The 12,210-nt window shown below is 42.1% G+C and overlaps 1 protein-coding gene across 1 annotated transcript in view; it reads left to right on the top strand.

Annotated features, from left to right (window-relative positions):
• Positions 1-508: 508 nt before the first annotated feature.
• tbx5a (T-box transcription factor 5a) overlaps positions 509-12,210 on the top strand; it is a 20,332-nt gene continuing 8,630 nt past the window's right edge. The window contains 6 exon segments of the mRNA XM_030353996.1: positions 509-840; positions 1,674-1,833; positions 2,344-2,438; positions 3,562-3,681; positions 4,590-4,737; positions 10,780-10,932. Of these exon segments, the coding sequence (XP_030209856.1) occupies positions 1,687-1,833; positions 2,344-2,438; positions 3,562-3,681; positions 4,590-4,737; positions 10,780-10,932 (663 nt within the window). The 5' untranslated portion in view covers positions 509-840; positions 1,674-1,686.

Below are 12,210 nucleotides of genomic sequence, written 5' to 3'. Positions count from 1 at the left end.
ATGTTGGACAGAATTTCCATTAATTAATACGTAGAATATAATTACATTATTTGCAAGGAAAGCAATACCAACAACAAATATCAGATTCATAAGAAAAAGCTAAAGAAAACTCAGCAACTCGCTGGGCGCCGGGTTTGGGGAAGAGCTGAGCCGCCAGCAGCCCGGCGGGGAGGGGCTCGAGGCCTGCTGCTGGGGAAGACCAATACGATGAGCTGGCCATTGATGCGTATGTGGAAGGGTTAGAGAGAGAGAGGGGGGGGAGAGAGAGAGAGAGAGAGAGAGAGAGAGAGGGGGGGGGGGAGAGAGAGAGAGAGAGAGAGAGAGAGAGAGAGAGAGAGAGAGAGAGAGAGAGAGAGAGAGAGAGAGAGAGAGAGAGAGAGAGAGAGAGAGAGAGAGAGAGAGAGAGAGAGAGAGAGAGAGAGAGAGAGAGAGAGAGAGAGAGAGAGAGAGAGAGAGAGAGAGAGAGAGAGAGAGAGAGAGAGAGAGAGAGAGAGGAGAAGGGGGGGTGGTCCTGCTCTTCTGGGACAGAGCTATTTTGCTACATGCTATTCGTAGAGTCTGCTTACAAAAGCTCTTCCATTGAAACGGCTTGAGTGAGCCATCGCATGTGCACTTTACTTAGTTTGTGTTTTTGCTGCACGGCAACAATCCGTTCTGGACCTGCTGTGAGGAACACACGGCCATGTCGGAGACTCGGGGAAGCGTTTCGACGGTCAACACCTCTGGACTATCGACTGGTGCCCAGGCAGCACGGATATCTTTTTGCGCTTGAAGACAATAAAGGACATTCTATTGGGCGTATCGGGCATCATTTGTCACGTCACGTGTTTTATCTGGAAGGTAAGAAGGTCTCCAGTCCTCTGATCGGGTCCCACCACGGACACAACGAGACTGTTCTCGATGTTATGCAGACCGACCGTAGAATACGGTTATTTTTAATGAGTCTGTCCCTTCATAAGCTTATGAGTGTTAGGCTTCTGGATGCCCAATGCAAACAGGGACAACACATTCATTTGGTTGCTTATTTTGTGCTTGTGTGGATCTTTAGTTTGAACATTTCGTAAAATAGCCCCAAACTACCGTACCTGATGCCTCTTCAATCTTTCGTTGTAGAGGGTGATTTCTTTCTAAAGAGCCTTGTAGCCATTGGATGTTATTTAATGAGGGAGTAGATTGTAAAGACGATGAAAATGCCGAGGCTAAAACACTTTTTAGGCTACGTCTGTTGGAATGGTGTCAGAGGTTGTGGACAGAGCTGATGGGCCTGTGCAGCAACGGGACAACTAAACAAGTCCAAACTGATGACAAATGTTGCATTGTCTTTGTTTTTATAGATGTCTATTTTACAGATGAATAATTTAGACTGCATGGAATGCCTAGTCTGCATGCACAAAGTTTGCAATCAACAAGTGTGTGTGTGTGTGTGTGTGTGTGTGTGTGTGTGTGTGTGTGTGTGTGTGTGTGTGTGTGTGTGTGTGTGTGTGTGTGTGTGTGTGTGTGTGTGTGTGTGTGTGTGTGTGTGTGTGTGCGTGCGTGCGCGCGCGTGTGTGTATGTGTGTGTGTCAGTGTGTGTGAAAATGTATCCAATCGTACTGAATTGTCGTCAGTCCAGTCTGCATTAAAAAAATCGGACTACTTTTGGAGCCTTCAGTTGATTCGTTGGATCCCCGCAGCTCCAGTCTCCACATGATGGCGGACCAAGAGAACGCGTTCGGCCCTCCGACCTCCCCCGGCGTTCCGGAGACCACGGAGTTACATGGCGAGGCCAAACCAGAGAAACCGACTGGGTCTTCGACCAAATCTGCGTCTTCACAGACGACTTATATTCAACAGGTTAGTGTCATCATTGATTATCCTCATTATTTGAAGAATGAATTGACCGATCTGATTGAGGTGCATGATCTGATTGATCGGCGCTTTAGACCCAGAAGGCTCACATTCGTACCTTTGATCGACATGATGTGAAACGATAGACCCCCGTTCGGGACTTCCCTGCCCTCCCTTCCCTTTCCTCATGAGGAATCGGCATCTCTTGTGCAATTCTACTCATTCACATCAAGCCTAGGCTAATATCTAGGTAGGATATTTAGCAAGTGTTTTTTCCCAGAATTCACTTTATTTTCTGTTATTTTCCCATATTTGTATCCTAATATTTTTATTCTCAACACACACCGTTTTTAGATAGTCCCAACTGTACCTTCAGTTTTGTGTAACTATTTGGAAGGGCCTCTTGAAAAGCGTTCATGGTATCTGTATGACATGCATATGACTGCATAAATGAAGCCTACACAGCTATTTTCATGTTGATCAAAGCTGACTCAGGCCTGCATGTTTATTTTGAAGGGAATGGAAGGAATTAAAGTGTTCCTTCACGAGAGAGAACTGTGGTCCAAGTTCCACGAGGTCGGCACCGAGATGATCATCACTAAAGCGGGGAGGTGAGAATCTGCTTCTGAGATCCGGAAAGCGACTGGCCTACACTAGGAGCACTGTCTATCGAGTGACCATTGGAGAGTGTCTACGTATATGTATTTTTTTCCTTTTTTTGAGGTTAAATAAACAGTTAGCCCTATAATAAATTCCCCAACATAGGCTGCAGTTTGAGGGAACAGAGGAACCGTTTTCCTAACTTCCGTCAGCATCCATCAGTAGTTTATTCGTTTTTTGCATTATGTGTTTTTTGTTTTTTGTGTGTGTGTGTGTTTGTGTGTGTGTGTGTGTGTGTGTGTGTGTGTGTGTGTGTGTGTGTGTGTGTGTGTGTGTGTGTGTGTGTGTGTGTGTGTGTGTGTGTGTGTGTGTGTGTGTGTGTGTGTGTGTGTGTGTGTGTGTGTGTGTGTGTGTGTCCCTCGGTCGGCCGGTTGATCGGTCTTTCGGCCAGTATGTGTTTTTGGGCGCCAGATAATAAAAAAATGATTATTATTTGGATCAGGTGTTGATAAGATGTGACTCCATCAGGTTAGTAGGCCTAGTGGTATGATCGGCGAGGTCTCCGGTCCGAACAGAAGAGTGTGAACTCAGTGCGGGGCTCGCGGTCAGTGCAGTTGATTATTAATCGCCACAATGTTTCCATGTCTCGCTGAGCGCATGAAGCCTGACAATAACTTCCGCTAGTCGTATAGTGAAGAAACACTCGTTTGTCGTACGTCCATGCTCTGGTGCGCCTGGTTGCTCGGTGTTAACCGCTCAGTCTGACTGACTTTTCTCTTGCGGGTCTACATTGTAAGAACTGTCAAATATTTTATCATTATTCAAAGGGTATCAGATACAAGTGAAATATTCAAACAAAGGGAAAATGGTATGACTGCATGGGATTTTCCGGCACAGCGAGTTAATACATTGAAGATATAAGAAAAAGTAGTAGGCTACGTAACCATTTGAAATGTGTCTGTAAAACATAGTCAACATTTGGATGATTGTTGAGTAAACGCAATGCGATAGGCTCATTGTATACATTTATTTTCAAACTTTTTGGAGTCTGCTCAACAATCCCTGTTTCATATTATTTGTTCTTTGCATATCGGTTCCACCCTGAGACAAATTACATGCCTTGCTTATTTTCAGGCGAATGTTTCCAAGCTTTAAAGTGAAGGTCACCGGACTGAACCCCAAGACTAAATATATCTTGCTAATGGACGTGGTGCCGGCCGACGAGCATCGCTACAAATTCGCCGATAATAAATGGTATGTAAAATAATCAAATGTATTATAAAACAACTTATTTTTAATAAATGTAATGCATTTTCGTTATGAACAGCTATAGCCTATCTGTGTATTATTCTTATTAAAAACAATCAGATGTCGTTATGAAAAGTTATAGCCTATCGGTGTATTCTTTATAATAAATCGTCTGTAAACCAATCAGATGTCGTTATGTAAAGCTATAGCCAATCTGTGTGTTCAGTATTACCGTTCATATCTAGCACTAGGACTTGTTGCCTCATATTTCGCAACATATTGCCTCATAAAAGCCTATTCAAGGACCCGAACGCAGTTTGAATATAGCTGCCTTGCCTCTCCAATAATGATCATAATGAACCTAGTCTATGTTTTCAAAAGGGTTGATGAAGGGAAAGGCTTATTTTGCATAAAAGGCAGATAAACACAACTATTCAGTGTCATCGATCATTCTTGATGGACCGTTGCCTTGTTGGACTCACCCAACTGTCCGCCTCCGACCGACGGACAGTCCGACCACAGAGGATAGGCCTATTTGATCGACCAAATCGAAGGATGTTGTGGAACAATAACACATCTTGATCTGCATCTGCTGAACAGCATTACCCTGTGTACCATTAATGATGTGGAGCACTCCAAAGGAGACCTGTGTTGAGTTAATGTAGGCCAGGCCTACTGCATTGGCATTAACCCGTCCATACTTTTATAGGCAGCTTTGCATATAGGGTCGGACTTGTGTTTACTGAATGGAACTGTTGTTGTAGGTCTGTGAGGTCATCGTGCTGTTGTTGTAGGTCTTTGACGGCATGGTGCTCTTGTTGTAGGTCTGTGACGTCATGGGCCTGTTGTTGCATGTTTGTGCCGTAATGGTGCTGTGGTTGTAGGTCTTTGACGTCATGGTGCTCTTGTTGTAGGTCTGTGACGGGCAAGGCCGAGCCCGCGATGCCCGGGAGGCTGTACGTCCACCCTGACTCTCCTGCTACCGGAGCCCATTGGATGCGGCAGCTCGTCTCGTTCCAGAAGCTGAAGCTGACCAACAATCACCTGGACCCGTTCGGGCACGTAGGTCCAGCCGCCGGACGACCTGCTGCTGTTTAGTCTGGGTCTAAACCATCCTTCAAATGCCTGGCCAATGATACTTTCTTTGATTCAATATCGAGACGGCCTGTCTTTAATATGGAAACCAGAAAACGAATATACCAAAGGCAGACAGGAAATTTCTTGCTCACGCACAGACTTAGGGGAACGCAAACGAAAGAGGCCTAGGGAGCGAGAGAGCGCATATTCTCTTCACGGATGGAAGTTGAACTATTTCTGGAGAGGCTTAATATCTGTAGGCCTATTTATTGAACCGTTTTTGGAAAGGCGACCATATCTGTATTCGTTTGAATAACCTAATAACTTTCATATAACGTCGTAGGGCCTACATTGACTTGAAATTAGTGTTAAAAAGTAGATAAGTCATTTAAAACCTAATTGTAAATAATAATAATAATAATAATAATAATAGTAATTTCAATATAATAATAATGATAATAATACCAACAACAATAGTAATAATAATACAATTAAAAATAAGATTTATTATAACTTACTTTTTAAAATAGTATGGAAAAGTTTTGCCAGGAAAAACCCAAACATTATCATTATAATCATTATATATAGGCCGTATACAGGTCTGTCCTTTACGCAGATCAAGAAAGTTTTGAAACAATCTGCCAAAATAAATATCTTTGTTTTTTTATTACGGACCTATGACGGAATAATAACCCAATGATCTGCTGTTGTGTGACCTGATCTGCTACAAGCAGCCTTAAATTATAAACGTTATGTTCATTCATTCTACCTGCTTTACCGGTTTGGCTTTAGCCTTATTTTACCATTTTGTGTTGAGCCTACTTTTTTTGAATTAACTTGAATCAAATCGCTGCTTTTTGTAAAGATTTTAATAATGTATATGTGTTACAAGGCTTTCATATTATATTACATTAAAAGTGATGAATATATGTAATATAAATATTCATATTGTACAAGGCCTATATTAAGGTACCTCTTTTTATAAGGTAACAATATAAGATTCCTTTGAAGGGACTTGAAAGGGTGGGATATTTTGAAAAATAAACAAATTAATTAAAATCAACAGTTAAATTCAAGAAGATCCATTAAGAAAATCTAACATTTCCATTTATTTTCCCCAGAGGCAGTCATTACTAGATTTAAAAACAAATTCATTAAGAACTGACAATGCACAAGGTTTACTTTCACCAGCGAACATCTTAATGTCATTAGGAACGATGACATTGCCCAAAGGAGTTTGGTGGCTTCATGGGATCTGAAGGGAGGAGGTGAATCCAACAGGTTGTTTGCTGTTGTAGGCTGCTTTGGTTTAATACATGATCGTTGACACCCCTTGGCAACAAAGATAGAGGTGGTTCGAAGTAGTTGGACACATTTAGAAAGCAAACACGCACGCACAAACGCACACGCACACACACACGCACACACCACACAAACCCACACACACACACACACACACACACACACACACACACACACACACACACACACACACACACACACACAAACACACACACACAAACACCTTTCCCTGTTCCGTGGCATCCCTTCTATAAATCTTACTTCTCATTTTCCGAGCTCCCGTTTTGGCGTGAAGAAAGTGTTTCCGTGCGTGTGATCCGTGCTCCGCTAGAACTGAGCAAACGGGAGCATCACTCAGAGTTCATCAGTGGGCTCCAGTGGGCTCCACACCTCCACATCAAGTGTGGACGTGATGGGGACATTGTGGTAGAGGTCTATGTCTTGATGCTGAATCATGATCGTGAACAGTGTATCAGGAGTATTAGGAGCAGGACGCCTCAGACAGGCTAAGTTGTTCCGTTTAAAAAAAGAAAATACATTTTATATTGAGATAATATATATCTATATATACACACACATATATACACATATACATACACAATACAATGAAGTATGCAATGTTGTCGCAGTATTTATATGAGCATTGATCATGAATGTATTTCATTCAGTATAAATAATAATTACGTTTCATTCCTCAGAGCATCAGTGGATTTCATCTTCTCATATTTGGAACAATTGGCAGGTACATTTTTCGACACATTTAAATCCACTGTTCATCTACTTAGTCAATGTAGGCTTCAGATTGACAAAACAGGCAGGTTAAACGGGAATTAAAGCACTCTCTCACACACACACACACGCACACACACACACACACACACACACACACACACACACACACACACACACACACACACACACACACACACACACACAATTGTATCTTTCTTGGTCACATGACATCTACTATTATTTAGGCCAAGCCAGAACCCAGCTGGTATAATGAAACCTGATCTCTATTATGTGCGTGTGTGTATGTGTGTTTGTCTAGGTGTGTGTGTGCCTTTGTGTGCGGGGGAATGTTGAGGTGTGGCGGGAATTCTGAGCCCTTCTGAGTGGCTGCAGTGGTTCTTCCATGATGACTCGGTTTTGTGCGGACAGAACGAGAACACCCTTGGATTCATAAATGAAATACTGGTGGCTGGAGCCTCCTCCTCCACCTCCTCCACCTCCTCCCCTCCTCCTCCATCCCTCCCTCCTGCAACCCTCATCCTCCCCCTCCACCCCCTCTTCCTCCACCCCCCTCCTCCTCCACCCCCTCCACCCCCTCTTCCTCCACCCCCCTCCTCCTCCACCCCCTCCACCCCCTCTTCCTCCACCCCCTCCTCCTCCCCCTTGTCCTCTCCTCCACCACCCCCATCCCCAGCCTGTTGGTCCAGCTGTTTGAGGGTTTTTGATGATTTAGAATGGCTTGCATGCTCAACATGCAACCAAAAGAATATGTGCATTTGGCGATGGAGGTTGGAGCCATTTAGGAGGAGTTTGGGGAAGGGGGGAGGTGGGCCTTGACGCAGAGGTTACCCCCCTCCAGAAATATCTGGTAATTAGGGAGACTCCTGAAGACTGTTATGAGGGATGTGGCAAGCTCCATTATGTGCTGGGGTCCCATAAAGGCCCCGATAAAGGCTCCATTGTTTATTTATCTATGTTCAATTGTGAATTTGTGTAGTTTTCCCTTTCTGTTCTCGGGAATCACAGAGAGAGAGAGAGAGAGAGAGAGAGAGAGAGAGAGAGAGAGAGAGAGAGAGAAGAGAGAGATGAGAGAGAGAGAGAGAGAGAGAGAGAGAGAGAGAGAGAGAGAAAGAGAGAGAGAGAGAGAGTGAGAGAGATGAAGGTAAACAATGTTGAAGACATTTCATCTATCGCTGGAGATAAAGAGAAAGGAAGAAGGAAAGGGGATTATCAACGTGATTTTGTCTCCTGCTTTTAATCCTAACCCTATTAAACAAGTATACATTAAGACCTTAGTTACAAGAAGACCATTACTTAGTTAAGCTGAACACCATTACCTTAGTCGAGCTGAACACAATTACCTTAGTTACCATAAACACCATAAAATTAACATGAAAATCACCATTAGTTAACATGAACACCATTAGTTAATATGGACACCATCACCTTTGTCAACATGACCACCGTTATTTTAGTTAACATGAACACTATTACCGTAGTTAACATGAACGCCATTACCTTATTAACATGAACACCATTAGTAAATTACTGATCCATCAGTTAACTGTTAAATAATAGTTACTCAATGCTTAGCACGGCAGTAACTAATGTTATTTTTATCATGTCACCATCTCCTTCCATTTGACGACAAACTTTCACTTTCTGTGACCCCCCCACACACACGTCCAAAAACAAGCCCCCCTCCTCCTCCCCCTCCTGTCATCCCACACATTTTTGGGCCAGGGATTTTTTTCTTCTCTGTGAGTGAGACCCAGTGTTTACACGCAAGAACATGGAGATGAGGCAGTAGACGTGCAGGCCCCCTGCACTACAAAGCCTGTTCCTCCCCAGCTGGCGGCACATGAAAAGCCAGAGGGCAACCGCTGGGGGCCACGCGGTGATCCTTCACTATCATCAGCCCCCCCAATGTTATCATCCAGCAGGGGGAACGCACACACACACACACCCCGGGGAAAGGGTTCAGTGTAGCAGCAGCATCAGCAGCTGGGACCCCGGGGAGACCGCCAGTAGGTCCCAGTGGGTGGTCTTCCTTCTAGAGCATTCAGGTCTACAACACGCACGCACACAAATATATATATATGTATATATATATATTTATATATATACATATAAATATATATATATAATATATATATATATATATATATATAATATATATATATATATATATAATATATATATATATATATAGTACATGAAGCCTTTAGAGAACTGAAGAATGTGTTCTGGTTTCAGATCGTTTGCGTTTGGGATGTTCTTGTGGCAGTGTTGTGGTAGTGTGGAAGCGTTGTAGTGTTGAGGTAGTGTTGTGGTAGCGTTGTTGTAGTGTTGTGGTCATGTTGTGGTAGTGTTTTCTGTAATGTTATGGTAGTGTTGTGGTAGTGTTGTGGTAGTGTTGTTATATTGTTGTGGTAGTATTGTTGTATTGTTGTGATAGTGTTTTTGCATTTTTGTGGTAGTGTTGTTGTAGTGTTGCGGCAGTATTTTTGCATTGTTGCGGTAGTGTTGTTGTATTGTTGTGGTAGCGTTATGGTAGTGTTGTGGTAATGTTGTGGTATTGTTGTGGTAGTATTCTGGTAGTGTTGTTGTATTGTTGTTGAGCTGTTGTGGTAGTGTTTTTGTAGTGGCTTCATCATTAAGAAAATAAGTTAAAATTATCGAAGCCAAATTAATATTTAGACTATTTGAAAAAGTTTTAACAATTTCGACTTAGATTTCACCAATTAATAATATAGGATCATTGGCCATTTGTTGAATAAGTCAAATCGTTGTTTTTTTAAAACTATTAAGATAATAATAGATTATAAGACGTATGTTCACTATAGGTCAACACCGAAGAACAAAGGAACAACATCTTAGATGAGATAAAGAATTACAATTAGGCCCATTACGATTACACAAACGGAATAGCCTTGGTCTGTAAGGTGGGTGAAAAAATAATGAGGGTTAACGGAAGAGGAAAACACAAGTTTTGTTACCCTGAAATATAAGTGAATTAAAACATAAACCGAGTGGGTTTGGTAAGGGTCTGTCAGGCTGATTAGACTTAAGTCCCGCAGACGGGAAGGCCCTCATGGAGGCAGTGAGGGGCTCAAGTTAAACTGGTTAGAACGCCAAGGCGGCTACTGGTAGTCCAACAGGCTGAACACATGCACGCTGATCCGGTCATATCTTCTGGCTCGTATGGCAAATTCACGTCTTGAAATCATTCTAGCGATATGTTACAGGCCTAAATTAAATTGAACGATGGGGAGATATTACTGAGTGGTTAAAGCGTTATTTAATGAATATTAGGCGGTCCTTTTTTTCAAAGGCCCAATAATATTCCAACCAGCTAGGGCAATATGGCTATAATATTGGCTTCATTTAAACACATATAGCCTACAATTATTGATATTTTGTTTTTCAAACCGTTTGCAACACAAATACAAACGGCAAACTAACAACAGGGTCCAGGCATCAGAGGATTGGTTTTGAATAAGAAGCCAGGCGATCCACTTACATCACAGAAATACTATTAAAATAAATGGTCTAGACTGCGGCCATGACGTAGGCCTACAGCGATTCTAAATAAAGTCCGACAATGATATAAAACAATTCCCTCACAACCATCTAAAAATACAATACCTAGTCTTTGTAACAAATCCACCTCAAACCGTTTACACGCTTCCCTGTTGTAGGCCTACAATAATCCAATATGCGATCTAATGTACCTGAAAGGCAGTAGACTTCGGGAATGTGTTCGGGATGGCTTCTGTTTCCAACAATTGTCTAAATTCATCTGATATTATTTATTTCTCTCTCTCTCGCTCTCTACATCTCTCTCTCTCTCTCTCTCTCTCTCTCTCTCTCTCTCTCTCCTCTCTCTCTCTCTCTCTCTCTCTCTCTCTCTCTCTCTCTCCCTCTCTCTCTCTCTCTCTCTATGTCTGTCTCTTTCTCTCTATGTCTGTCTCTGTGTCTCTCTCTCCGCAGATCATTCTGAACTCCATGCATAAGTATCAGCCGAGGATCCACATCGTGAAGGCGGATGAGAACAACGGCTTCGGCTCCAAGAACACGGCCTTCTGCACGCACGTGTTCCCGGAGACGGCCTTCATCGCCGTCACGTCCTACCAGAACCACAAGGTCAGGGGCTCAGGAATAATCAGTAGCCTACTTTGGTTCGATTATAGCCTAAATTGTAATACAAGACTACACTTTTAACGGACAATTGTGTCAGCCGTTGTAAAACAGTAAAGTGTAGCCTATTTTCTCGGAGCCAAACAAAACCCCCAGGACAGTGTAGGCCTTCCTACATTACACACTGTTGAGCAATGGTATAATGGTCCTTAGTTTATAATAATTATTCTGATCATGGCAAGCACTGCAAAACCTGCTCGCAAAATCTAGAATGTTCACGACAATCACAACGTATTTACTTTGTCAAGTCGTTTTAATTGCAATCACGACCATGTAGGCCTGGTTACTGATTTTTAACTTTGAATACATAACCAAAAATATCCCGTGGATACAGACCTAATACCTTTTATTAATGTGGTTTTCAATTGGTTTAAATTAATTATTATTATTATTATTATTATTATTAATATAATTACTATTAGGCTATGTATAGCACAATTCTTCAGGACTCTGTTGTCAATCTTTCCCACTTTTTGAAATACATTTCGGATAGGCTTCATAAACTCTTGTGGGACACAACTCCAGTGTCTGGTTAACATCCGCTCTACTCAGTGGGTGTGGGTGTTTAGGTTCTTGGGGGGGGGGCTGGGGGGGCTCATTATGTCCCCAGCCAATCCAAATGCAAAACGCATATGGTGAAGCGTGAAACACCGGCCTTCTAGAAAGAAAACATTCATTATTTTTTTTATTTTGGACTAGGCCTAATTATATGTGCTTGCCGAATAGTAAAATGAACCTAGGCCTACCTAAGTACTTTCGGATTTCCTTATGCTGCTCTAGTTTCTAATCACTCATACGTCCGCACGCGACATTAAGGCGGTCTGTGACAACATGAACAAGATGGCCTATTTTAATGCCATTTATGTTCTTATATATTTAGGTTAGTAAAAACATAAGTTATCAAATATTATGTATGAAAGTTGTTATTAGATTTGTTCTTCCCTTTTTTCTTATGATTAGGCCGATTGATGGGATGAGAATTTTTTTGCAGCATCATTATAGGCAAAGAAATGTATGGCTGTTAGAGCATTTTTTTTTTTAAATATATGTAGGCTAAAAAAAGAATAATAAAATAAAGCCAATTTTAGTTTTTATTTATGCCTTTCATTATTAACAAGCTCATGCAAGGTCTTACACAATTGATTTGGTTAAAGTAAATAGGCCTCCCAACTTGCGAGTCAAAAGGTGGGACCGACCAGCCAACCAATAAGCGTCCAGAAATCC

The sequence above is a fragment of the Gadus morhua genome, chromosome 4 (genome assembly GCF_902167405.1).
Source record: "Gadus morhua chromosome 4, gadMor3.0, whole genome shotgun sequence".
Lineage (NCBI taxonomy): Eukaryota > Metazoa > Chordata > Actinopteri > Gadiformes > Gadidae > Gadus > Gadus morhua.
This window is presented reverse-complemented; position numbering and strand designations above follow the sequence as displayed.